This window comes from Nycticebus coucang, chromosome 1 (assembly GCF_027406575.1).
Source record: "Nycticebus coucang isolate mNycCou1 chromosome 1, mNycCou1.pri, whole genome shotgun sequence".
Taxonomy (NCBI): domain Eukaryota; kingdom Metazoa; phylum Chordata; class Mammalia; order Primates; family Lorisidae; genus Nycticebus; species Nycticebus coucang.
This window is the reverse complement of record NC_069780.1, coordinates 195,635,606-195,662,647: the sequence shown is the minus strand read 5'-3', so window position 1 is coordinate 195,662,647 and position 27,042 is coordinate 195,635,606. Positions and strand designations below refer to the sequence as shown.

The 27,042-nt window shown below is 49.1% G+C and overlaps 1 protein-coding gene, 1 non-coding gene and 1 pseudogene across 3 annotated transcripts; 1 reads left to right on the top strand and 2 right to left on the bottom strand.

Annotated features, from left to right (window-relative positions):
- Positions 1–30: 30 nt before the first annotated feature.
- TRIP13 (thyroid hormone receptor interactor 13) lies at positions 31–21,875 on the top strand. 2 transcript variants are annotated; one of them, XM_053593670.1, is made up of 13 exons: positions 31–247; positions 1,757–1,922; positions 5,445–5,574; positions 6,207–6,262; positions 6,931–7,021; positions 8,517–8,589; positions 12,375–12,438; positions 13,111–13,197; positions 13,421–13,527; positions 16,013–16,166; positions 18,517–18,629; positions 19,946–20,015; positions 20,866–21,875. In XM_053593670.1, exons 1-13 carry the CDS (start codon positions 156–158, stop codon positions 20,959–20,961), a joined length of 1,299 nt encoding a protein of 432 aa, XP_053449645.1. In that variant the 5' UTR covers positions 31–155; the 3' UTR covers positions 20,962–21,875. The 2 variants fall into 2 exon arrangements, with proteins under 2 accessions (XP_053449645.1, XP_053449653.1); XM_053593678.1 differs by lacking the exon at positions 13,111–13,197 and having other exon boundaries at positions 59–247.
- LOC128587489 (adenosylhomocysteinase-like) lies at positions 3,130–4,372 on the bottom strand (annotated as a pseudogene).
- LOC128592401 (U6 spliceosomal RNA) lies at positions 9,969–10,075 on the bottom strand. Its single transcript, XR_008381858.1, has one exon. It is a non-coding gene; the product is annotated as a U6 spliceosomal RNA (small nuclear RNA).
- Positions 21,876–27,042: the final 5,167 nt, after the last annotated feature.

Below are 27,042 nucleotides of genomic sequence, written 5' to 3'. Positions count from 1 at the left end.
TCCGGGTCACGGGGCGGAGCGCCGCGCGCGGTAGATTCGAAGACCGGGCGGGGCCGGCGGCCGAGGCTGTGGTGGCGGTGGCGGTGGCTTCGGCGTGGGGCGCGAGGCGGCGACGGCCACGCTCGGGCTCGGTACCCGCGGCTCCCGGTGGCGCCATGGACGAGGCCGTGGGCGACCTGAAGCAAGCGCTGCCCTGCGTGGCCGACGGGCCGACGGTCCACGTGGAGGTGCTCCAGCGGGGTGGCAGGTGAGCGGCCTGGCCAGACCCCCCTGCCCAGTCCCGTGTGGCCTGCCTGACCCGCTCGGAACTGACCTGAACTGACCCTGTTGGCCAGTTCCGTATGGCCTTACCCGAACTGACCCGAGTCTACCCGACCCGACGCGGGCTGACCGGGAATGACCTGGCTCTACCCGACCTGACGTTTGCTGACCGGGACTGACCAGGCCAATCCCAACTGACCCGGGCCCGGGTGGCCTGACCGGCGCAGCAGTGATCCGACCGACGCGGTCCGACCCGGTTCCAGTTGACCCAGCCCAGCCTGCGGAGGCTCCGCTGGCCGAGCACACAGACCTGGCCCACTCCTCCGGACATTACCTGGGCAGGACCCTAGTAGGATCGAGTCTGGAGCTGGGTGGGAGGAGGCAGAATTACAGAGTTAACTCTAAGCTCTGGGCCTAGGTATGGGGCAAATCCGAGCTGGGAACCAAGACGTTACACTTGGAGCCAGCGGTTCTCAGGCCCTTTAATTTTCTCCTGATCATGAAGTTTTGGGGTTTTTTACTATTGAAAGCAAATCCCACCCATTTGTGACCTTGAGCTGGGTCATGGTGTGGCTCCTATAGGGCCTGTGGGCCGTACCCCTCTTTGGGGCATGTGGTTGCAGCCACTGCCACGTCCCCTGTATAGCCATCTCAGAGCTGAGAGATTCCTGTATACAGCGCACTGCAGCCTGGGACACCACATAGGACTGTACCTCAGCCCAGATACACCCAGGCATAGCCACAATGGAGCTCACATTCACACACGAGGGCACTAGAGTTCAGGGACTTCCACTTACAATCACATTACGCATTATGGTTGCTGCCTTGGAGGGAGCTGGAGGGATTGCAGAGGGACCATGCATCACTTGCCTGGGTCTGAGGGGCCAGCACAGGGGGCTCAGAAGGAGGCCAACTATGAGAATCTATAAGGTGCCTGTGATTGCTCAGCTTAGTGAGCTGGGCTAGTGCGTGGGGAGGCACAAAGGTGTGACCTCAGAACCACACTGGCGTAGGAAGGGGAGTATCAGGACAGCAGTGAGTGGGGCTGAAGGGACCCTAGGTGCCAGCCTCGCAGTGTGACACTTTGTTGTCATGAAGCTCAAGTCTTAGAGGCTCCTTACAATCCAAATCCAGGCTACCCTGTGCAGTCTCATCCTTTCCTTGACAGTATGACAGCCAACATTTGTCAGGTGCTGGCTGTGTGCCGGGTGGTGCCCTAAACACTTGAGTGTGTTGCCCTGTCTTTAGTAGCCCTGTGTGGCAAGAGCTCTTATGCTACTCGCTGCGTCCATTTGGGAGCCAAGGAGCAGGCTGCCTAGCTGGTGGAAGAGCCACCAACAAAGGTGGCCATGGGGCCAATCACAGCAGGCCACCCCCATCCCCTCCTCTTAACTACTGCACTCTTAGGTCTGATCTGAGTTTGTGAAAAAGCACTTAATTTTAAAATCTTGCTTTTTAGTTGAGGGTATTTATGTGTATTTTATTTTGCTTTTAGTACTGCAAAAAAGGAAGACATAAAGCTGAATGTTAAGAAGCTGCTCAACAGACACAATATTGTGTTTGGTGATTACACATGGACTGAGTTCGATGAACCTTTTCTGACAAGAAATGTGCAGTCCGTGTCTGTTGTTGACACAGAATTAAAGGTTAAAGACCCACAGGTAAGTTACTAGTTGGGGCCAAGTAATAGTTAATATTTTGCTGAATACGGTGTCAGGATCATGAATATCTTTTCTATTTTGATAGCATATTATCAGAAACTGGTTCACATGTGGTTTGGGGAATAGGCAGCTTCTGGTGTCTGTCAGGAGCCAGGCCCTATTAGAAGGAGTGGCCCTGTTGTCAGGATATACACCATCGCACCTGCTCTCTGTACAGTGGGAGGACGGGCAGGAGCCCAGGAACCAAAGCACAGCACTGCAGAACAGTGGGCTGCACTGACGAGGCTGTGCACCTGTCTCTTTAGTCTTTTGGTCAGCAAATGTTCATGAAGTGCTGGATGTGTGTTTGGACCTTAGGAGGTTGGGCATTGGGGCTGCAGGGTCAGGCTTACCTGGTAGAAGCTCTTCATCTTGTCCCACTTCTGGACTGTCTAATTTACACTTTACTAAGCTCACGTGTGGGAGTTTAGAGCATTGTGTGAGGGCATGAACGTCCTGGGGCAGTCCTAACACCAGTTTAAAAACCACCCAAGGGCCTCACAACCATGGGCCTCACACCTGTAATTCCAGCACTTTGGGAAGCCAGGAGTTTGAGACCAGTCTGGACAACATAGCAAGACCCCATCTTTACACAAGAAATAAAACAAAACAAAACAACCTTAAATGTAAGGAAGACATATGACTCAGCTACTTAGGAGGCTGAAGCAAGAGAATCACTTGAGCCTGGGAGTTTAAGGTTGAAGTGAGCTATGATGACACCACTGCACTGTAGCCAACAAGACAAGGCAAGACCGTATCTCAAAAAAATAAAAAAGTTCATTATTATCTGTCATGGTCTGATGAACTAATTAACCTGTGAACCAAGCACATGGGTCCATAGGCTAGGTGAAAGCCTGGGGGTTAAGGTACATGGGTTTTGTGACGACCCCTACCAACTTCCAGCCTAAAAGACTAACGAGTGAGCAGTTCCAAGACCATTAAGCTTATGGTTTCCTGCAGGTATAGTCTTCTCATGACCAGTCCTTGAGGAGAGCCCTCTCAAGTCCCCAGCTGAGGGATGCAGCAGAGGCCATTGACTGAACAGCCTCAGGGAGTCAGTAGGGGGACACTGCCTAACCAGTCTCAGACTTGGTGCCATTTGCTCTTAGGGAGGTGAGACAGGGCCTGGTCAAGGACAGCACCGGAAGGTGCAGGGCAGGGCTGTCTCTCAGTAGCGGTAGTGATCAGGCTTGAAAGGGCCATCACAGGGCATACCCAGGTACTTAGTCAGCTTCACGTTCAGCTTGCCCCGGTGAGCTTTAGCCACTGCCTCATCTAGCTTTTCAGGCAGGAAGTGAACTCTGATGGGGTACTTGTCTGGGTGAGTCCAAAGTTCAATCTATGCCAGCGCCTGTTTGGTGAAGGAGTTACTCATCACGAAGCTGGGGTGGCCCATGGCACAACCTAGGTTGACTGGCCAGCCCTTGGCCAGCAGGATGATGTAGTGCTTGTTCTTCAGCAAATAGTGGCCCACCTGGGGCTTCATGTTCACCTTCTCCACAGCATTCTCATTAAGCCACTTGACTGTATCCACATCAAAGTGTTCAGTGTTATATAAGACAGCATCATCCTTCATCTGCTCGAAGTGCCAACTGAGAATGTCAATACAGCCTGTGGTGGTGACAAAGATGTTGCTCTCTTGACAGGCCTCATCCACGGTGGTCACCTCATAGCCCTCCATGGCAGGTGATGATGATGCAGGCCCCCAAAACTCTTCAGAGCCTGGGCACAGCCCTTGCCTACATCACCATAGCCTACTACTACCGCCAGCTTGCCTGCATTCATATCTGTTGCCCGTTTGATGCCACCAATAAGGGACTTCCGGCAACCATAGAGGTTGTCAAACTTTCTCTTGGGGACAGTCATTGACATTGATGGCGGGCACTTTCAGGATCCCACTGGCCATCATCTTGTATAGGTTGTGGACCCAAGCTGTCTCCTCAGAGATGCTGCGGATGCCCGACAGGAGCTGTGGGTACTTGGTGTGGATGAGGTTGCTAAGGTCACCACCATCGTCCAAAATCATTTTGAGAGGCCTGTCCTCGAGGTACAGCATCTGCTTGATGCACCACAATGAGGAGGGTACTCCTCATCCGTGTCACCCTTCCAGGTGTACACTGGAATGCCAGCTTTGGCACTGGCAGCTGCCGCATAGTCCCAGTAGAGAAGAAGTTGCAGCTAGACCACTGCACCTCAGTCCCCAGGGTGATGATGGTCTCAGTGAGGGTGGTGATGTCTGCGGTCATGTGCAGGCAGCCGGTGATGCAGGCACCCCTCACGGGCTTGGAGGCTGAGTAAGTCTCCCACATGCACCTCAGGCCTGGCATCTCGTTCTCTGCGATGTCCAGGGCCTTGCATCCCCAGTCTGCTAGGCTGATGTCAGGGACTTTGTAGAGCAATTTGTCAGACATGGTGGCAGTGCTTCTGCACCCAGTGAAGGACACCCATGAAAGGGGTGGGCCTCCCGCTGGGCCCTAAATCAGCAGGTCCCAGGGAAAGTTCAGTGTTCTCTTTCTGCCTATAGACTTACTTATAAGAATTCAGCTTAACATAATTGAGCACTTTTGTATCAGCAAATTTTATTACATGTCATTAATAAGCTAGAAAATTGAAATATGTTACCTGTCCATCACTCAGATTAGTTAATGGACATATGACATTCATACAGCTATACCAAATATGATATAACTGTTAAAAAGAATGAAATTGATTTCTATTTACTGATACAAAAGGGTCTCTCAGCTATAATAAGAAGGAAAAGGCACAAGTTAGAAAACTATGTAATGGGATTCAATTTTTGGTTAAATCTATGAGCGTAACATGGACTATAACATCTCTGAAGTTAGATTCAGGGGACTTTCTTCATTCTATTAATATACATATTGTTTGCATATTTCTCAAGAAGCATGTGTTATTTTGTAATTATAAAAAACAGTAAAGTTTTTTTTTTTTTTTTGAGACAGAGTCTCAAGTGGTTGCCCTCAGTAGAGTGCTGTGGCGTCACAGCTCACAGCAACCTCTAACTCTTGGGCTTAAGCGATTCTCTTGCCTCAGCCTCCCGAGTAGCTGAGACTACAGGTGCCCACCACAACACCCAGCTATTTTTTGGTTGCAGTTGCCACTGCTGTTTTAGTTGGCCGGGGTTGGGTTCGACCCCGCCACCCTCGGTATATGAGGCCGGCGCCCTACCTACTGAGCCATAGGCGTTGCCCAAAACAGTAAAGTTCTTAAAAAAAAATGAAGGACCCAAAGGGAGAAGGATGGTACACATTTAATGTATTGTAATAACAGTTATTTAAATCTATTATTATTTAAATTCTAAATTTGAAATAATAGTCTTCTCATCTAATCTGAGAACTAGTTTGTAACATACCATATATTTAATTTTGTTTTTGGACTTATTATCTAATTTGTATAACTGGTATTAAAAGGTGAAGTATTTTCAATTTGTGTAGATTTATTTGGTTTTCCCTCTCATCACAGCCTATTGATCTGAGTGTATGCACTGTTGCACTGCACGTCTTCCAGCTAAATGAAGATGGCCCCAGCAGTGAGAATTTGGAGGAGGAGACGGAGAACATAATTGCAGCAAATCACTGGGTTCTGCCTGCAGGTACTGGGGGGGCGGGAGGGGTGGCGCAACGTGGGGCCGCTGAGTGAGGCTGGGGTCAGAGGATCGTAGGCTGCTTGGGTTTGCCAGGTTAGCTCGCCGAGCAGATTCTGTTTGTCCATTTGTTTTGTGGGATTTTAGGATGTTTTATCCCTTGTGAAATGGCAAGTTTATCCAATAAGACTATGTTGTTCCTTCTGATGGCACTAAGATGGAGGCTACTGCGCCTCTCTTTCCTGCCCAGTCTGTCGTGCTGCCTGTCCTTGACTCCGCCCTTCTCCGTGCTGCTCCTCAGGCTTGGCTGTCAGGTTCCGGCGGGCAGAGTGTGGGGTGAATTCAGTCACTGTGTAGGGAGAAAGGAAGACCTAGTGCTTATGTGGAACTGTGCATAGTAACAGGATACACTGTTTAATTATCTGTGAAAAATCATATGTGGCCAGCATCTGTTTTGCATCTTCAATTTGTTTAAAAATTAAAATTTGAGAAAAAAATTGAAAGACTCACACTTCCCGGTAGTCAGGGTCTTAGTACACTGCCCCATGGTGGACAGTGGGACATGCTAGTGGCTTAGGCAGACAGACTGGGGTATAACACTTGCCTTCCTAAAATTAAGTCTTTGTTTTATTCTCTTGTAGCTGAATTCCATGGGCTTTGGGACAGCCTCGTGTATGATGTGCACGTCAAGTCACACGTATGTTGGTACACTCTCTGTTGTTTAAAGAAGCACCACTGTTGTGCTTCTCTCTAGCACATCTGAGCTCCTCAGTTTGCATGGGCTTTGGGAACCCCTACTCTGGGTATCTGCCACAAAGACTGCTCAGAGTGGAGCTGGGCTCAGGGCCTCCCTGGGGGAGCAAGGGGAAGGCAACAGATTGAGAGGACACTTATCTTGAACTGTCATCTTCACTCAAATTCTCAGAAAGTGAGCAGGCCCGGCATCCTTCCTACTAGCAGAATGTCACTCAGCCCCCCACCCCAAGGCTGCCCCTCAGCATTTTGGCTGCTATGATTTTTGAGTAAATAGGCCATATGTTTGCTCATTGCTGTGAGAACTTACTCATCATTTGATAAGTCCCATAATGATTTTGTTTAACATTGGCATTTTAAATACAAATGACATTTTGTTTCCCTTGTATCTGTGGTACTGTATGCTGGTGTTGGCCGTGTTGCCTTCGTATGGTGCCTTCTGACAGAACTACCCTTGGACACCACTGAGCATCAGGAGGTGGGGCCCTCTGGAGACGGCCTTGCCTCTTGCCCCCTTCTTATTTAGAACTGAGCTTTAGCAGCACCCATAGTGGAGCCTTTGCCATGTTGGTATCTTTTTTTGTAATGTGTTTTTTTCTTTTCTTCTATCAGCTCCTTGATTATGTGATGACAACCTTACTGTTTACAGACAGGAATGTCAACAGTAACCTCATCACCTGGAACCGGGTAGTGCTGCTACATGGTAATGCAAGGCTCTCACTGGGCAGGGCAGGTGGCTGCGCTCTTGAAGTTCAGCTCCACCAACCATTGCCCTTTGGTCTTCTGCAAGGAGTTATAGCTCTTTGTTTTCTGAAGGAGCCAACATTACTCTAGAATATTCTCTGTGTAGCTGATCCAGCTCACAATACTTTGAACATTTATTACTTGACTCTCATTAAATAGTCCCATTTACTTGTGGAGTACATCCCAAGATGTTCCACAGATGCCTGGGACCACGGGTAGTAGTTCCAATCCTAGATATGTTGTTGGTTCCTGTACATACGTTCTTGTGATAAAATTTAATTTATAAAGAGATTAACAACCATAACTAATAATAATACAGAATAATTAGAATAAGATGTTATAGTAATAGTTATTTAATGCTTGTGAATTATTTCTGGAATTTTGCATTTAATATTTTCAGACCATCGTTGGCCACAGGTGACTAAAACCTTGGAAAGTAAACTGCTGATGGGGGAGTACGTTACTAAACAATTTAGGAACCTCTGCCTCATCTCCACAACTGATCACAACTCCTTATTTCTCCTGTCCCATATTTCTTTGTAGTGTACTTAGAGCCTCATTTTGTGAGTAGTAAACTGAAAAAGCTACATTTTAGAGAAATTCTGCCTGGTTCTTCTCAGAAGGAAATGATGGGTTTTGTTTGTTTTAACATCTCTGAACAGAAAGGGGGCAGAGGAGCTTGTTAGAGCTAGGGGAAGTAAGCAGCACTTCCCTGTCTGCCAGTGTGACTGGAAAGGACGCGCCTACTACCTGGCAGCTGCCCCAACACATTGTCAGAATAGGCAATCAACAGGTGTTTAATGTAGCAAAGTAAATTATTTGGAACTAGTTGTATATTTCCTCTTTAATTACTGAAAATTCTTACAGAGAGCTAGGGTTGAACACATCTGCATTTCCTATGAGACGCATTTGTTTTTCCCTAGGGTCTCCTGGGGGCTTATGGGAGGTCCTGATCTGAGCACTCCCGGTTGGGAGCTGCATGGGAGGAGCTCTCAGGAGGCACCTACAGTGGACAAGGATGCTGTTCAGTTGGGAGGGAGGCCTTGGGGCCAGGAGGGTCAGTCCTGTGCTTCTGCTTGTCAGGAAAGGCCTGTTTGACTTTTGCAAGGTAACTTGACAAGTGGCTTTCACAGAGGAAATGTGGGAGGAGGAGAGGTGTCTGTGAAAACACAGACTGAGCAAGGCGTTCGCTCACAGTGGTGGTGGGCGGAAGCTAAGACCAGACACACAAGTCAAGTTCAAATTAGTAAAAATGAAAGACAGACTTTTAAGTGTACTGGTAATATTGTGTTGCATTTAAGCTGCTGGCAGACTTCTTTGTAAGTTAACAGGTATTTATAGTAATAACATTAATAGGGCTTAACTTTATTTTTTATGTAGATACTGCAACTGTTATTTTAAGAAATTTGTTATAGCACTGACTTAAAAACATATTTGCTTGGCTCTCGTTATAGGTCCTCCAGGAACAGGAAAAACGTCCCTGTGTAAAGCATTAGCCCAGAAACTGACCATTAGGCTTTCCAGCAGGTAACTGGTGATTTGAGAGAGCAGTCGGAATGGGATTAGTGACATAGCAAGCCTTTTTTTTCTTTTTTAAATCATTTTACACAAATGATAATTTCCTCTCCTTCAGTTTAAGTCAGGTTATCACTCCAACTCAATGTAGTCTTGGCATTAGGATCTCAGTCTCCTAAAACTTCTTTTTTTTTTTTGAGACAGAGTCTTACTATGTCATCCTCAGTAGAGTGCCATAGCATCACAGCTCACAGCAACCTCAAACTCTTGGGCTTAAGCGATTCTCTTGCCTCAGCCTCCCAAGTAGCTGGGACTACAGGCGCCCGCCACAACGCCCAGCTATGTTTTGGTTGTAGTTGTCTTTTGGCAGGCCCAGGCTGGGTTTGAACCCGCCGGCTCCGGTGTATGTGGCTGGAGCCCTAGCTGCTGAGCTATAGGCGCCAGGCCTCCTAAAACTTCTTGAGACTTGTTTTCCTGCCAGTTTGTGGTCTGTCTTGGTGACTTACACTCTCTTGCTGGAGGCGTGTTCTGCAGACGTCAGGCCAGGGTCCTTGGTAGCCTTGCTGATCTGTGCACTGTCTTATCAGTTACTGAGAGAGGAATGTCATGGTCTAATTGTGGCTTTGTCTGTTTATCCTTGAGTTCTGTCTGTTGGGGATTTATGATTTTCACCACAATTGGAAATTCTTTGGTTGTCATTTCTTCAACTAATTTCCTTACCCTCCTCTCTGTCTGGGAACCCATTGATCTGCGTTGGACTGCCTGACTCTGCTCCACAGAGTACTGATGCATTTGTTTTTTTGGCTTTTAAAAACATCCGTGCTATTTCTTTTTGAACAATTTCTACTGCCGCGTCTTTAAGTTCCCTGATTTTCTGCAGTGTCTAATCTGCTATAAATTCCATCCAGTGGAATTTTTTTTATGACAGTGTATTTTTCTTCTTTAAAGGTTCTATCTGGTTCTTTTTATGCTTTTCTTTCTTTCATTATGTTCTTTGTTTTTATTGTTTTCAGATTAATTGAGGGTACAAAGAGTGAGGTTACAATATTTGCATTTGTTAAAGTTCCTCTTATGATTGTGTCCCAAATCCCCCTCTCTCCTCCCTTCTCCCCACTCTCTTGTTCCTGTGTATTAGATCGTCTACTGGCTTCATATTAGAATTGAGTACATTGGATTCTTCCTTCTCCATTCTTGTGTTCTAAAAAGAATGTGTTCTAAAAGAATGTGTACTAAAAAGAGTTCCAACTCCATCCAGGTTGATACAAAATTTGTAAAGTCTCCATCTTTTTAAATGGCTGAATAGTATTCTATGGTGTGCATATACCACAGCTTGTTAATCCGTTCCTGGGTTGGTGGGAATTTTGGTTATTTCCACATTTTGGTGATTGTAAAAAAATATGGAACATTTCATGAATTTGCATGTTGTCCTTGCACAGGGGCCATGCTAATCTTCTCTGTATCATTTCAATTTCAGTATTTGTGCTGCCAAAGTGAGCCCTTTCGTTATGCTCTTGTTAAAATCTTTGACAAGTCCATAATAGTTGTTTTGATGTTCTTGTCTTCTAATTCCATCATCGTTATCATTTCTGAGTCTGTTTCTATTGATTATTCTTCTGGTTATGGTTACATGGTTTTGCTTTTTGGCCCATGAAGACCTTTTTAATTTAATACTAAACACTGATTTGAAATGACTGGCTTTTCTTTTTTTTTTGAGACAGAGCCTCCAGCTGTCTCCCTGGGTAGAGCGCTGTGCTATCACAGCTCACAGCAACCTCCAACTCCTGGGTTCAAGCAATTCTCCTGCTTCTGCCTCCCAAGTAGCTGGGACTACAGGCCCCTTCCACAACGCCCGGCTATTTATTTATTTATTTATTTATTTTGGTTGTAGCCATCATTGTTTGGTGAGCCTGGGCTGGGTTCAAACCTGCCAGCTCAGATGTATGTGGCTGGTGCCTTAGCCAATTGAGCCACAGGCACAGAGCCATAATTGGCTTTTCTTATCTTGATTTAATGACTTGGATTTTGTTTTGGTAGGCCTTTCTTGGGATTTGGAGTGATCCTTTTGAGATTTGTTTTTAAGCTTTGTTAGGGAGGGGTTTAGGTTTAGTTTTGCATTAATACGTCCTCCTGGGACGGGCGGCGCCTGTGGCTCAGTGAGTAGGGCACCGGCCCCATATGCCGAGGGTGGGGGGTTCTAAACCCAGCCCCGGCCAAACTGCAGTATGTCCTTCTGGGGTTTCCTCTGCACACCTGGAACATCAGTGTATGCTCTCACTTTGGTGGTGGAGCTTGAACATGCCTCACCTGGAATTCCGGGAACCCATTGGCTCACAGACTTGTAGTCACTCTTTACTGGCCTTGTGGAGTTTTCCTACCTGTATTAGTGTTCAGCAGACACCGGTCACCAGGACAATTTCTGTGGCTTTCTCCTCCTGGAGTATTCTCTGTGTCTGCATCTCCCTGGAAGTCTGCCTGGCAGCCTCCAGCTATTCAGTTCCCTGAGTGCTGAGCTCTGGCTCCTCTCCTCAGGGGCTGTGCTCTGCTCAGGTCCTTCCCAGGATTGTGGTTGGAAGGAGCCTCTAGGTGGGAAGCCAGGGCAGTTGTCGGTTACTCACTTCCCTTCTCTTGGGGTCACAGTCCTTCACTGTCTGTTGCACAATACCCTCACCAGCTGTGGTTTCATTTATTTTGTCTCGTTTTCTCATTGTTTAAGGCAGACGGTAAATCTGGTACATCTTACTCTACTACTAGAGGGAATCCTGGGAGATACAGTTTTAAGTATCTATTTTGTTTCTTTTCAAAAGAAAAGTCTTTTAAGTAATTTTGCATAGGAAAGTTGCTTTATTTTCATCCCACATGTTATGTTCAGCAACTTGGTGGTGTTTTTATATGTAAAAATGCATCTGCATTTTGAAGATCTCTAGGGTCAGTTTCCTAAAACATCAGAAATAACATTTTCCAGTACAAAGATCTGGAAATAGGTATTTTTTTATGGCTTAGAAATGGTGAAAAGAATCCTTAGCCTTTCTTTCCCATTCTGTTAAATAACCAGTGTTTTATAATTCATTTTGTTTGATATTCAACCCAATTTATTTCACTGCATTGTCCGTACTCCTTCCTTTTTTTATAAACAGTATTAGTAAATGGCCTTTTTCTCTTTCTGAAAATACTTGTTTTTCTTCTGTGGACTTTTGATATGGAAGAGACTAAAAAGAGGATTGGGAGTCAACCTCTCACTCCCATCCCTTTTCCTGTTGGATTTAGTCCAATGCTGGGTGCGCCCAGCTCTGCCAGAGCCCTGAGCAGGAGTGTTGCTGCCAGACTCCAGGCAGGCGGCTGGCGCTGGTGAGCACCCAGGGCTCTGGGATCTGTGCTGTGCTTGTCAGGGTTTCCTGGAAAGAGGAAAATATGTGGCTCCTACCAGGAACTCTGGATGCCTCTGCTCTGATTTGCTTGTAGTAATGCTAACAGTATTAGTACTATTAATACTTTTTAAACAGAAATATAAATTATAAATATATTAAAAAGGACAGAGTTTTTACTTTTTAAATCAAATAATACTATAGAAAAACATCATTTGGTACAATCTAGAGCCACTGATTGCATTGGGTTAAATTGTTCTCAATTATTTAGCACACAGAGGGCTTGGTGCCTTGGTTCTTTTTCAGCAACTGTGACGACTTAATGAATTAGTAATTGCCATCATGCTGGGCAGTTGGAAGATGCCGTATCAAAGAAGCAAGAGTGGGTGCCACCAAGGATGCTTAGTCATTTCTTGACCCCTTTTATCTTCTTAGGTACCGGTATGGCCAATTAATAGAAATAAACAGCCACAGTCTCTTTTCTAAGTGGTTTTCAGAGGTGAGTATTAAATATTCTAATTGTCTGATTGTCAACAATCTAGCTAAAGGAAACCGTCCTGTATATTAGGCAAATGCCCCTTCAGTAGCTTTAGGAGAGAAATAGATGAAATGGGGAATGGAATAACAGGGCTAATGCTGTGGTGAGAGAAGGCTTCCAGTGCTGGGCCTAACCAACCTCCCTCGGTCCCATCCCAGACTTCTGCTGGCAGACCTAGCCGTCTCATGTGGACCAGCCCTGCTGAGCATGCCACTGAAGGCTGCGTGGTCAGGCCAGGCCAAGTCCTGGGTGCCCCGTCCTCTGAGGGGCTGTGTCCCTCTAGTGAGATGAAGTAGGATTTGGGTGCACTGTAGACAAGGCGTGCACCCCAGGCAGCAAATCCTTGCAGCTGTGGTCTGGCTGCTCCCTGTCAATGAGGACAGACCAATGAGTGGAGGCGCAGGTCACCCACACCGCCACCCTGGAAAAGCAGGTGCAGGCAAGGTCCCAGCAGAGAGTGACCTTCAGGGTGACCTTCTCCCATGCCAACCTGGCTCCTCTGATACAGGTGTTTTTGGAGGGGCCATCAGGAGATGGTGGGCAAGTGGTACCTGGGATGGAGGCCACATTGGGGCCGTGTGCACCTGTAGTGTGCTCACTGCAGTGGACGCTGAGAAGGTGTTTTGGTTCCAGAGTGGCAAGCTGGTGACTAAGATGTTCCAGAAGATTCAGGATTTGATTGATGATAAAGATGCTCTGGTATTTGTGCTGATTGATGAGGTGAGCATGTTCAGACTTTAATTCAAGACCAAGTTACCTTGGGTTGCTGGGAGGCAGCCTACCTCCGCCACTCCCTGGCACATCGCTGGTCTTCCCTATGTCCCCAGGCAAGGCATGTGAACACCCTTCACTCCTTCACCCACTCGCTCAGTGGACATGTCTCTGCCCATGAAATGTCAGGCACCATCCTTTGTGACCCATTGCTCTCTCCCTCTCCCCGCAGGTGGAAAGTCTCACGGCTGCCCGAAGTGCCTGTAGGGCAGGTGCCGAACCGTCAGATGCCATCCGCGTGGTCAATGCCGTCCTTACCCAGATCGATCAGATTAAAAGGTAACGTTCTGGGCTTGGTGCCTGTGGCACAGTGGTTATGGCGCCAGCCACATACACCAAGGGTGGCAGCCTGGGGCCAACTAAACAACAATGACAATTGCAACCAAAAAATAGCTGGTTGTTGTGGCAGGCACCTATAATCTCAGCTACTTGGGAGGCTGAGGCAAGAGAATTACTTAAGCACAAGAGTTTGAGGTTGCTGTGAGCTGTGACACTATGGCACTATACCAAGGGCAACACAGTGAGACTGTCTCAAAAAAAAAAAAAAAAGGTAACAACATGTAGGGACTTTATCTAAGAAGTGACAGAAAAGTTTGTTCCACAGGAATGTGTGATTGCCGGACAACTCCTTGTCTCACCCCAGCTCCTTTAACTGAAAGTTCATCTGGCGCTGGGTGTCAGCTCGTTTTTTAATTTATTAAAGTATTAAAAATGGGCTGGATGCAGTGGCTCACACCTATAATTCTAGCATTCTGGGAAGCCAAGACAAGAGGATCCTTTGAGCTCAGGAGTTGGAGACCAGCCTGAGCAAGAGCAAGACCCCATCTCTACTAGAAATGGAAAAACTACTGGTGGGTGCCTATAGTCCCAGCTAGTCTGGAGGCTGAGACAGGAGGATTGCTTAAGGCCAGGAGTTAGAGGTTGCTGTGAGCTAGGCTGATGCCATGGCACTCTACCCAGGGTGACAGAGGAAGACTCCGTCTCAAAAAAAAAAAAATGGTATTAAAAATGTTGTAAGAAACACCTTGGTAATAAGTAAATGGGGAAGGAATTGGTCTCTCATTGAAGAGCATAAGAGCATGTACATCATTGCTTGGCAGTCTGCACACCTGCAATGTAAATAGCCCTGGGATCACTTCTTCACTTCTATGAAGAGCCATGGGAGAAGCTAGTCAAGGCTCCTACTAGGCTCCTTCTACTAAGACTGACTGCTGCACCATTGAGGTGCTCCGGCACCTCTGAAATGACTGATACAACTGGCTCCTCCTGATAGGGAGCCTTATCTGACTGAGACAATGGGCTCCCTGGCATATATGGGGAGCAGTAACCCCGAGGGAGGGTGAACAGTGGTCCGCGTCCTGGCAGTTTCATGGGCCCGGGGCCAGAGACCTGGCGTCCAGCTCCGACAAATGTAAAACAAAACTGGGTGTAGTAAAATTTTATATAGTGCAGAAAAGCATGAAATAGTAAAACATTGCTGTGTCCAAACACTAGTGCCCACACCACCCACTTGCCTACTGGCCCCATACAGAGTGTGGCCCCAGACCTCGAGTGTACACAGTTTAGTCTCAAAGGCTCAGGGCCTAATCCCAAACTTTAGGGAGTGACCAGCTCTCGTGGAAGTAATATACAGACTGACTCCTGCTCCACTACCAACATGGTGCTCACATTTCTTCTCTGAAGTACCTTGGGGTAACGGGTCCCGTGCATTACTCATTGCTGGCTGTGGGATATGGCTGGCAGCAAACTGTGCAGGGAGCAGTGACCCAGGCCCTGGCTGGTGCTCCCACACAGAGGCCAGCTTCCTAAGACACAGCTGTCTTCCAGGTCAGCTGCAGCCAGGCTCAGACAAGGCAGAGGGCCATGGAAAGAGCAGAAGACACAGCCTCCCTGGTTTCTCTGACCTTTGTCCCCTCACACTCCTGTCTGCCCCCATGCCTGTGTTGACTGTGCTACTCCTTGCCTTCTGACAGGCAGCCACTCTGCCTCCCAGCCACCCTCTGGATACTGGACTGAGCAGCCCATGCTCACCAGCCTCTGTACCTTGTTCCCTCTGCCTAGCCCCACCCTCCATCCCCATCCTCACTGGGATCACCCCTGGTCACTTGCAGAGGGGCCGTCCACCCTTGCCAGAGTATAGGTGAAGTGGACCCTCCAAGGGGCTCCCCTGGCCACAGAACTGCCTGTTCCACCCTGGGCCCAGGAGGACAGCACTGCTACTCCTGCCACACAGCCCCTGCCAGAGCAGGAAAGCTGTGCCTGCCATGCTGCTGTGTGCTGGGCCCTAAGGACACGGGGCAGCAGACCAGACAGCAGCGGCTCTTTGCAGAATTCATAAGCTGGAAAGGAGAACAAATGGTGAATGTGATGGACAGTTGACCTCCACCTGTGTCCAGAGTGATGAAAGCTGTAGATAAACAGTCCTGTGGCCATGACAGAGGTGTAGGAGACTGGGTGATCAGGGATGCTGTACAGAAGGGAAACTGTTATTATGGCTGAGGCAGTGAGGGAAGGGACCTGGGAGGGTCTGTTCTGCATGGTCATTTGTAGCTAGGAGAGCCTGGGGGATGGGTGGAAGTTCAGGGGTTGTCAGACCTTGGTAGGACCTGTGGGGCACAGCTGCCTGGGCAGTACTAGCTAACCCTGGTGTCTAGTTGACAGGTCTTGCTGGCTTTCCCTGCTGCCTGGCCTCTGCTCAGATACAGTGGGATACAATTGAGCCACAGACACTATGACTCCGATTCTCCCTTCTTGGCCACAACAGGCATTCCAATGTCGTGATTCTGACTACTTCCAACATCACTGAGAAGATAGATGTGGCTTTTGTGGATAGGGCTGACATCAAGCAGTATATCGGGCCACCCTCCATGGCAGCCATTTTCAAAATCTACCTCTCATGCTTGGAGGAACTGATGAAGGTACCTTTATTATTTCTTCTCCTGGTTAGATTCCTTATGTGCTTTTAATTGAAATAACTTAAAATATGCTAATTATAACATAGACTAAAATATTTTAACATAGGCATCAACTGTCTTCTTATACTGAAAATTGGAATTTTATCTGACAGGTTGAGCTAACAGTCCAAGTGTGATAAAATGTGTTTGCGCTTGTGGCATAATATGATTATGATTTTTTTTTTCTTTTTATGGACAGAGTCTCATTTTGTTGCCCTTGGTAGAGTGCTATAATGTCACAGCTCACAGCAACCTCCAACTCTTAGGCTTAGGCAATTCTCTTGCCTCAGCCTCCCGAGTAGCTGGGACTACAGGCGCCTGCCACTACGCCCAGCTATTTTTTGTCGCAGTTTGGTTGGGGCTGGGTTTGAACCTGCCACCCTCGGTATATGGGGCCGGTGCCCTACTCACTGAGCCACAGGCGCTGCCTGGTTATGATTTGTTATTATTTGAGGTGCTGATGTGTAGGAAGCTGGTGAGTAGTCAGCCTGCTTTCAAATCCTGGCTCTCAGCTTATCACAGCCTTGGCCAGTGACTGGTGACCTGCCTCCCTGGGCCCAGATTTCCTCACCTGACTCAGCTCACAGGGCATTTACACTGCCTGAAGGTTGGGGTTCATGGGAGGACTCACTGAAGGTCAAAGTCACAGGGGGCTGTCATCTGCCTGAAGGTCAGGGTCATGGGGCTGTTACCTGAAGGTCAGAGTTCATAGGAGGTCATGCTGACTAACGGTCAAGGTCATAGGGCTGTCATCTGACTGAAAGTTGGGGTTCATGGAGCTGTTTTTGACTGAAGTCAAGGTTCATGGGCCTGTCATGACTAAAAGTTGGGGTTCATGGAGCTGTTATCTCACTGAAGATCGGGGTTCATGGGGATGCGATCTTACTGAAGGTCAGGGTCACAGGCTGTTGTCTGAAGTGATGGTGTCTCTCAGTTTGCATGTGTGGTTGATGTGAGGGCTATGTCATGGGTTCAGTGACACACAGTGGCTGTGGATCTGTCTGAGACCCACCTGTGCCTGTTTCAGGTACTCTTGAAGCTGGGTGGATGGCAAATTTGTGCAGGAACGTACTGAGAGCCGAGTTTAGGAGACTTGGGCAGGAACCCTGCAAGCAAGAAATGGGGATTATAATGGCAGTTATATTCATGGAGTTGTTACTACCACCTGGTGGGCCACTCAATCTGCAGTCAGTACTTGACACAGAGCAGTGGCCTCTGTGTCCGTGACAAGGACAACACAGCCTCTCCTGGGGGTGAGAGAGCTGGTCTCAGCCGTGAGCACCCTGAAGTTGCCCTGAGTCCGTGCTGTCCAGGTATACAGATCCCTGTGGGGTGTGAGACAGGGACAGGGGCTCTGCGGAGGTCTGACTTGAGCTTGCAGGTGTCTGAAGAAAGAGCCTAAGTGCAGCTGCTGCTGAGGAACCCCATGTGCCCGCATGTCCTATAAGGCCGTAGTTTACATCAGATGCCTTTGATGTTTGTGTACTTGTTCCAAGAATCTTGGGTTTAGATTCTAAGTTTTATCTAAAAGTATGGACTTATAGGAGCTGGGAACATAGGGCAGAAGTAGATTCTTAGGCAGTTTACATGAGGTTAAGATATTCAGATGTTGTAGTGGATATTTGGTTTTGAAAGCCATCAGCGTGTAACTGGGAGCCTATGATCTGGGCATGTTCATGTGGGAAGTGGGGTCCCCAGAGAACCTAAAGGAGTGTCACCTTAGTGAGTCAGGTGGGGAGGTGAGAACATGGAACAAAAACAATCTTCACCAAACCTCTAAAATATGCAGAGAATGCCATTTTCTTTCTCTTGTGTCCTGGTTTCTAAATCAGAACAGTCACATTAGCATCATAGTAATGGTCATTGTGCCCACCTGAAAAAGTAGTTCAGTGTGGCAAAGAGTTCCTGATTTCAGACACGTGATCTGGGAGACGAACTTCTGGCACCCAGTTCCTTGGTCAGTCAGACTCTGTGTCTTGTCATAAAAAACAGGCAGCTGAAGACCCTTCTTTGAAAGTCAGGTGGAGTCATGGCTGCAGGTCTCAGCTCTGCCTGCCTGTGTTTTGACTGAATCACAGATTGGACTCTGCTTCTATGTCCCCTCTAGCCCTGATAAGCAGTGAGGAGACATTTTGGCCATGATCACAGAAGAGGCTGAGTCGCTCTTCTCATGCATCTGTGCGTTAGGGATAGTCACTGTTGGTTGTCTGTAAGATGGGTTGGGGTTCACATGAGGCCTACAAGCGTCTCCCTTGCAGACCGTGCTGTGTTCTGTCTTCAGACCTTCCTAACTGTGGTGCCTCTGTCTCCCCAGTGTCAGATCATATACCCTCGCCAGCAGCTGCTCACCCTCCGGGAGCTAGAGATGATCGGCTTCATTGAAAACAACGTGTCGAAGTTGAGCCTCCTTCTGAGTGAAATTTCAAGGTGCAAATTGACCTCATGTTTGTAATCAAGAAAAATTAAGTGCTGTAGTAGCTTCCTCTGAGGAATCCCGGGAGGTCTGTGCTTGTGGGCACTTGGCACACTACAGGGATGAACATGCGTGTATCGGGGAATGCATGAGCACAGGGACTGAGCACAGCAAGGACAGTTGGCATACGTGCTGGAGGCCTGTTATCGAGAGCTGTTCCAAGTGTTCTCAGAGTTAAGAGAAGGGAAATGGCTTTTGTGATGAAGAAAGGGTGAGAGGAGGGTTGGAGGATGGAGCAGAGCCTTAAAAGATAGGATTTGGGTATAAGTGGCAAAGTCAGAAGGCTGCAGGGGCGATGTGCTCAGGGGACCCCAGAAGATGACAACACACACCGGCAGTGCAGGAGAGACCAGGGGTGAAGTGGGGCTTCTGGCCAGAGTTTGAACTTTATTCTGAAGCTGAGAGGAGCCTGGAAGGTTTGGGATGAAAGGACAATGTCAACCAGGCACAGTGGCTCACGCCTGTATCCCAGTACTCTGTGAGACCAAGGTGGGAGGATCACCTGAGCTCAGGAGTTCAAGACCAGCCTGAGCAAGAATGAGACTCCGTGTCTACTAAAAATAGAAAAACTAGCTGGGTGTTGTGGTGGGTGTTTATAGTCCCAACTACTTGGAGGCTGAGGCAGGAGGATCTCTTGACCCCAAAAGTTTGAGTTTGCTGTGAGCTATGACACCACGACACTCTACCCCATGACACAGAGTGAGACTTTGTCTCAAAAAAGGAGTCGGGGGCAGGACAATGTGAAGAATGCAGTATTTTAGAAAGCTTGGGGGTTTTGTTGAGGAGATTTAAGTTAGCGAAGATAGGGAAAGAAGAAAACAACACCAAGACTTCTGCTTCTGCGCGAACTGGCCAACTATCTTGAGAGTTTGTGCTGGCTGACACCTGTCAACTGCCTAGGGCTCTTCCCTCATGTCCCTTGCTCCATGCCTTGAGCACAGGGACAGCAGCCATACAGTGGGGCTCAAAGCTGCACCTCAGGTGGCACTTCAGGGCAGCAAGGATGTGGCCTCACCCAGAGCAGGAGCTTAGGCCTGAGGGGCCGAGCCCCATTGCAGGGGCTGTAGGCAAAAGGGATACTCAGGGGTCAAGGCCAAGGGGCCAGGAGGGCTGGGTACCTCTGAGGCCCAAGTTGAGCCCACAGGGGGTTAGTGCTCCCAGGGATGCCAGTGCCACTTCAGGCTCAAAGCTTGTGATGACAAGGAGAATCAGTCCTGACCCCTGTGAATATCTGAAATTGACGCCCCTGAACTTGGTTGTCTTCACACAGGAAGAGCGAGGGCCTCAGTGGCCGGGTCCTGAGGAAGCTCCCTTTCCTGGCTCATGCACTGTATGTCCAGGTGAGTCCCCCTGTACGTACCCAGCTTTGGGCACTCTGTCCCCCATCCAGTGTCCTCTGGGGGTTTGGGGCAGCAGAAGGAGCCAACTGGGCCCCTGAGTCGTGGGGCTATCTTAAGCCTTTCAAAGCAGGTGCTGGGCTCACAGTCTCACAGACACATTCACCTCTGCATCTGTGCATGTTGCAGCTCCTGCCCAGCCCTCCCTGGCCCCTCAGTGGTGCTCATACCCTTTAAGTCTGAGCTCGGCCAACCGCAACCTGGTATCATGCCTCACTTCCTCCAATGTGGGGCCCACCACAAAACCAGCACCAAGAGGCACCCCATTCCCAGCAGCTGGTCAGGCTGAGGGTTCTGAGTGTCAGCAGAACAGATACAGTGACATCTGAGATGGTTCCTTTCAAATCAGTCAGTCAGCCTGTGCTCTGGTCAGCAGTGGCCTTTGTGCTGGGCATGGCCCTCCATGCTGATGTGACACAACTGACCGTGGACTGTGAGCAGGAGCCTTCAGCTGCAGGGAGGTGACAGCTTGGGGCACTGGGCCATGGTAAATGTCTGGTATGAGCCAGCAGCGTCTTGGGGTCTGCAGAGCCCTCAGACACCAGGTGAGCCTTTTGAGAAGGGTCTTTTCCAAGCATCTTCTCTTCTCTTAGTGTGTTGGCAGCTGGTCCAGTGCCCACCTGCAGGACACAGGGTGACCTTTGTTGCAGTAATGAGCAGGTGCACCTGGTGTGCACAGCCTGTGTAGCTCAATACGTGCTTTCTGTCCTTGTTGTCTGCACCGTGCTGGGGTGTTACTGCCTGCTGCCCTGCAAGGGCAGGTAGCCTCAGTGATGCCCATGTGTCTTGCCAGGCCCCTACTGTCACCATAGAGGGGTTTCTCCAGGCCCTGTCTCTGGCAGTGGACAAGCAGTTTGAAGAGAGAGAGAAGCTCACAGCTTACATTTGACAATAGACTTCCCCAACGGGGAGTTCCTACGGAGACCCATGGCCTGCAGCCCCCACTCAGCAAGCCAGGAGGCCATGCTTCGTTAAAAGAAGTATGTTGTATTTATGTTATTTTAAAGTGTGTTAGAAGACAAATTATAAAAAAGATGTGTCACTTGTATTATTTTTAAAGGATAATTCAGATTCTGCTTGTCAATTTGTAAAGAATTATCTTAAACATGTTCATTCCCGTCCTTCCCCCAGTTGGATACAATGCTAACTTTGTTTTTAAAAAGGTAACATTAATGTTTATATTGTAGAAACAAAGGAGAAACTATCAGCCTAAATAAGCTGCAATCACAGTGTTAAAAAGTGTTCACAGCACTCCACTAGAAGGCAGCCCTTGCTTTCTGATGTCAGCTTGTTTGATTTAATGCAAAAAGGTTTTGGAAACTATTCAATAGACAAGAAAACCCTATTCCTATGTCATAGAAACAGAAAAACATTTAGACGAAGTGTTCTCTTACATTACCAATCAGACATGGTATCTGCTGTGGGGCGAACGTGTGTTCATGTGAGTTGTTCTGACCCCTGTGTCCAACACAGGCATCTCTCAGAAACTTCTGTCCGTGGTTTTGCTTGATCAGTGATGTTATTCATGTCTCAAATGAGGATTTACATTAATAGAGCATAAAATAAATGAGTCAATAATTGACATATTTCACAGAATATTAAGGTTTGATCTCATACCAAAATAAATTTTATATTAGTGCTTTGTACATGAAGTTCACTTACCTTTTGTTATAGAACATTTTAAATATTAAAATTTTAAAGGAATTTTCTCTTGTTTGATTCTAAGTATCTCTCCTAAATGTCTTGAATTTTATTAAAAGGTAGTCATTGTATATTGGTATCGCTAGAAAAAAATAAAAAGAGGGAAAAAAGTATTTATATGACTACTAGTGTTAAGCTTTTCTATGCTTTGTGCTGTCTGCTGGGCCTTCACTCTGGGTCCTGCCATGGGACAAAGCCTGGCTCTGTGGTCTTGAGACCCATGTGGGGTGTGTGGGGGCACAGGCATACCCACGCCAGTACCGTTCAAAGGTCTTCCATTAACACCCCACACCACTGCTCTCCAGGAGCCAATTTGGGATCCACAGGGAAAGGCCCTTGTTCTTTGAGGTACAATTTCAGCATTTTAAAATAGCCTGCAGGTGCCAGTGGAGTACAGTAAACAGGGCAGGGCTGATCTGGGGTAAAGGCAGGTGCCCCCCTAAGAGGACAGGAACAGCACAGGCTGCCATTACAAGAGTATGTCAGACAAGAACTGTAGACAGGGCACGAAGAAGCTTCCTACAGTTGTGGAGAGTGCCCAGGGCACCTACATCACCCCAGCTCTGATGGTGACCACTAGGCCATCAGGAAAGCTGAACCCACCCTGTGGGTGAGCTCTGGGATCATGAAACAGCCTTCTGAGTCTGTTCGATTTGCTTATTACCTAAAGTCAGTCTGTAAATGGGTAAGTGACAAATGTGCCATTGTATCCACTCTGCACCTGCAAACGTGCGTGAGCATGTGTATGTGTGTTTAAAGTGCTTGGAGTGTGATGTGCTTCTTGAGTCTATAGGTTCATCATTTCCATCATATTTGGGTAATATTTGATCATTATTTTTTCAAATATTCTTTCTGTCCCCTTTCTCTCTCATCCTTCTAGACCTCATGCCCCATTGTCCAGAGGTCATTGGAACTCTGCGTTAGTCCTCAGCGTCCTCCCTGGTATTGGTGGTGCCTTCCTTCCTCCTCCTAGGAAGCCAGTCTGTGTAAAGTGCTGTCAGCTTGATCCAGTCAGATTTCCACTGTGCATACTTTTCTACAAGTTCTATTTGGTTCTCTATCTTCCTTTTAACTCCATATGTTCATGTTTTTCTTGTGTTCTAATTTCATTTTTATCATTTCTGGGTTGTCTCTTGATTGACTTTTCTTTGAGGCAAATTTGCTCCTTCACATCTGCTAAGTCCTTATTGGATGACAGACACTGTGAACTTTTTATGGTTGAGTGCTAGATTTTATCTCCTTCTAGCAGGCAATTTGGTTGTGTGTGGATCTGAGGCTTGCCTCGGGGGAGTCTAGTGTCACTTGTCCTCTAGAGCCGGTTTAGCCACATCCCCTCAGGGTGCCCACTGCCTCCCCTCTGTGACCCCCTCAGTCTCTTCATTCGACTCTCCTGCCCTGTGTGGGTCCAGTGGGTCCAGTGGATCACTTTGTCTCAGCACCCTGGGCCCCTTGTCTGCAGGCTCTGCATCCGTGGAGTCAACCAACGCCGTATCAAAAACATTTGGGAACAATCCCAAATAATACAGCAATAAAAAACAAACAAAAAAATACAGCATAATTTACATAACCTTTAAATTGTATTGGGGATTATAAGTAATGTAGAGCTGATTTCAGGTATATGGGGGGGGCTATGTGTAGATTATGTGCAAATATTGCACCACACTATTTTATATTGGACTGGAGTGTCCACGGATTGTAGTGTATGTGGGGGTCCTGGAGGACACTTCCCATGTCCCTTAAATCATCTGTATATTCTGGGTTCATCCCATTCATTCACAGACTGGCCTTGAGCCAGACCCTCCAGGGGACCCATGAACAGCTGTTAGGAGCTCTTCCTCTGTGTAGTGCCCACTCTGGTGCTGAGCCCTCCAAATCTGAGCACCTTGCTCTTGCTGAACTCTTGACTGCCACAGCTGGTGACCATGGTAGCATCCTCAGAAGTGTCACCCAGGTCCGCAGGTGGAGAGGAGTGGGGAGGTGCATCTGAACTTTCTGTGGCTGAGCCTGGGGCCCTATCAGCTATTTATTTGGTATTTCCACTTGCCGCTTCCTCTACTCTGCCTTTCTGCGCTGTCTTCACTCCACACGGGCTGGCGGGGCCAATGGTGGCCCCAGGGCTCCTTGTTTCTTCCTTTGTCTTGTCCTCACCTTGGAGGGGCCATGGGACACAGAAGAGTAGTCCTGGGGCACAGAAGCCTTGATTACCATGTGTCTGGGCCTTCCTAATTGGGTTAACCAAGGGTCAGCAACCTACAGCCCACCAGCCAGATCTGGCCTGAACCAAATCTGGGCACACACAGCTGTCCTTCAGTGCCCGGGACATTCCACAACAGAGCCCGAGTCCATCTGGTCTTACGGAACACGCCATGTTCATCAGCACCACGTGTTGGGACAGCCTGCAGCTCACAAAGCTGAAAATATTTAGGGAGAAAGTTGCAAAAGCCTAGGAAGTGAGGTGCTGTTTGGGAAAGAGGGCATGAGAAACATGAGAGGAAGACCACCCCCACGCATGCCCTCCCAGGCCTCCAGGTACACATGGCGCCATGAAGCCTCTGCAACTCGGGCCCGGTCCTGGTGGCCACTGTCAGTATGCAGGTCAGACAAGGTCATGTCCACCAACGCTGGAGACAGGACCACTGGAGCCACATAGCTGCCCTGATGGGGACATCAGTGTGCCCAAGGATGAGGTGAGGAGCAGGGATGCTGGTGGCTCGGGAGGGGTTGGGGGATGAGGGCAAAACTACAGCAGCTGCCCAGGCCCACCCAGACAAGCCTAGTCCCCGCACCACTGCCCAGAGGCTAGAACAGTGACACCCACCAGAGGGCCAATGGGGTGGACGGGGAGGTCCCCGCATCCCCAGAGCATGAAAGTAGGGTCTGAGAGCTCCAGAGTGGGAAGGTGAGGGGGCACTCCACACTCCAGGACTTGGAGGTGCACAAGGAGACTGCTGTGTGTCCTGGCACACATGGACACAGGTGCTCTGGGGCAAAAGGGCAGGAGAGGGGGTCCCTGGGGCAGAGCAGTGGTCTGAGCTTGGCTCCTCGCCTCTGGCAGTTCTGCCCTCTGGCCACTAGTGGGTAGCACCACCTGCAGGCCTGGATGGGCCTGAGTCCCTGGCGGACCCTTTGTCCTCACAGCTGAGGGTCCTAGCACGCGTGTGCCCATGTGCGTGACATCACACATGCGTGTGTCTGCGGGGAGCTGGAGGGCGGTCTGTGGGAACACGAAGGGTGGGCTGAAGAGCGGGAGGGGCCGGGGGCTGTGGCTCCCGGGTCCCACAGGCAGGATGCCGGACCCCAGGCTCCTCACAGCATGGGCAGTTGCAGGGCACCAGCACCCCCAGTCCAGGTGGTTCCGCTGTGGGTCAGGGAAATGGGAGGTGCCGGGAGTACAGGTGAGGCCAGCCTGGTCCTCAGCTGCAGGAGCTTGCCCGCCTCTGCAGAGGACAGGGGCTGAGGGGATGGTGTGCAGCTCTGGGCCGAGGCCGGTGCTTTCTGAGCCCTTGACGCCTATTGGGCTCAGTGTGAAAGCACCCATGGTGAAAAACGAGATGGAGAATGGCAGGCAGACCAGGGCGGACAGGACACAGCTGGTCGGGTGGGTTCAGGTCCCAGGTGAACTTTGCTTTTGGTCTCTTATTATTGTTTTGTAAATTTAGCTTCCACCCTGAAGATGCCCATCTTGAGTAGTTTAGGGAATTAACTTTTTTTTTATCGTGGTCTTAGCTTTAGGAGGATTGATTTAGAAAATTTATTTTTGAATTGGAAATATTTAATAGATTGTCACTGAGTTGTGCTGTTTATTATTTAAAGTAAGAATTAATGTGGTCTTTGCTTTGAACCATTATGTATAAAATTGTGATTTTGTAAATGGAAGAAAAGAACAGTCTTGGAGAGCTTACTCTGACTATTCTCCAGAATCACTAGCCTTCTAACAAAGTTTGGTGGACCTATCCCGGTCTCTGCATATTGGCTGACAGCAACAGACGCACTCCCCATGAGCCCATGGCCACTCCACAGCTTCCACTTCTGAGCAGCCAGGCTGGCAAGTTGGAGACAGGGCCTGCTGCCCTCCTACCCTTGGGTCCAGTGCCCAGGTACCGTCTGGGGGCAGCATGGGGACCTCCATGTGGCCCCCTCAGGTGGCTCTTGCCCAGCAGTGGCCCAGTGTGGGGGCCACTCGACTGCCTGGGGTGGGTCCCCTTGGCCTTGGGAGGCCCAGGTGAGCCAGCCCCACCCCTTGCCTCATACACCATGGCCTCCTCCTCTGCCAACCCACTGGGGCTCAGCCCTGCTTTGCCATTTGGAAATGGCAAAGGCTGGGAGCCAATCCTGGGACCATCCCCTAAGACGTCCTTCCCTTCCCACAGGGCCCTGGCTGGCCATGCCAACTCAGTGGGAGCCCCACCGTCTGGAGAGACCCGCCACCTCGACCTCAGGGTCCAAGGCAGCCACCTTGACCTCAGGTCCTCCACCTACTGTGCAAGGCTGCCATGTGTGGAGACTAGGCAGAGGGCCTGTGGTTTTCTGCCTGCATGCAGAACAGGGTGGGTGGGTCGGGGGAAGTGTTCACATGGCCACCAGACCCAGTTCATCTGCTTGTCACCCAGCAGAGAATACTTTTGAGAGGTGGCCTGTCGATGGGCCCCTGGAAGGCAGGAACATTGGGCACTTGACCTCACCAGCGCTGCCCTATGTGGGCATCGAGTCCAGCCTCCTTGCGAGCAAACAAACTTTGTGGGTGCACATAGGAGGCAGCCACTGGGGCCACACCAGGGCCTTGCTGTCTTGGTGCCACCTCTTAGTGCATCTGAGCCCACCCCCTATGGGCGACAGGCCTGGCCAGCCAGGCTGCTGTCTGGCTATTGGCCATGGGCCAGCATTGGCTCCAGGGCCCAGGTCCTTTGCGGGCTGAGCGAGCTTCTCCTCCCCAGGAGGGCACTCTGTTCTCCAAGGCCACTGTGCAAGCGTACTGGGCAGAATGGCCAAGCATAGGGCAGCAGACAGCGGTGCCCATGCACAGATGCAGGGGTCTGTGGAGAACTGCCACCACCTGGCCCCACCTGAGAAATTGGTGCCTGGGGAGCTGAGTGGTCCTGGGGGGCTGATCAGTCCTAGGGGGCTGATCCCAAGGCCATCTGCCTACCACCGTTCTTGAAGCTAGGCCTCCAGCCCTTCCTTGGGGAACTAGGCGAAGCGGAGATTGGCTGGAGAAGAGTGGCTAGGCCACAGGGGAAGAGCCAGTGGGCAGAAGGGGTGGCCAGACCCA

What these genes read in the sequence shown, in the direction of transcription:
- TRIP13 (XM_053593670.1), top strand. Translation starts at nt 156, where the DNA reads ATGGACGAGGCCGTGGGCGACCTGAAGCAAGCGCTGCCCTGCGTGGCC. An exon ending in TAAAGGTTAAAGACCCACAG is followed by an intron (nt 1,923 to 5,444) that starts GTAAGTTACTAG and finishes CTCTCATCACAG; the next exon opens with CCTATTGATCTGAGTGTATG. An exon ending in CAGATCGATCAGATTAAAAG is followed by an intron (nt 13,528 to 16,012) that starts GTAACGTTCTGG and finishes TGGCCACAACAG; the next exon opens with GCATTCCAATGTCGTGATTC.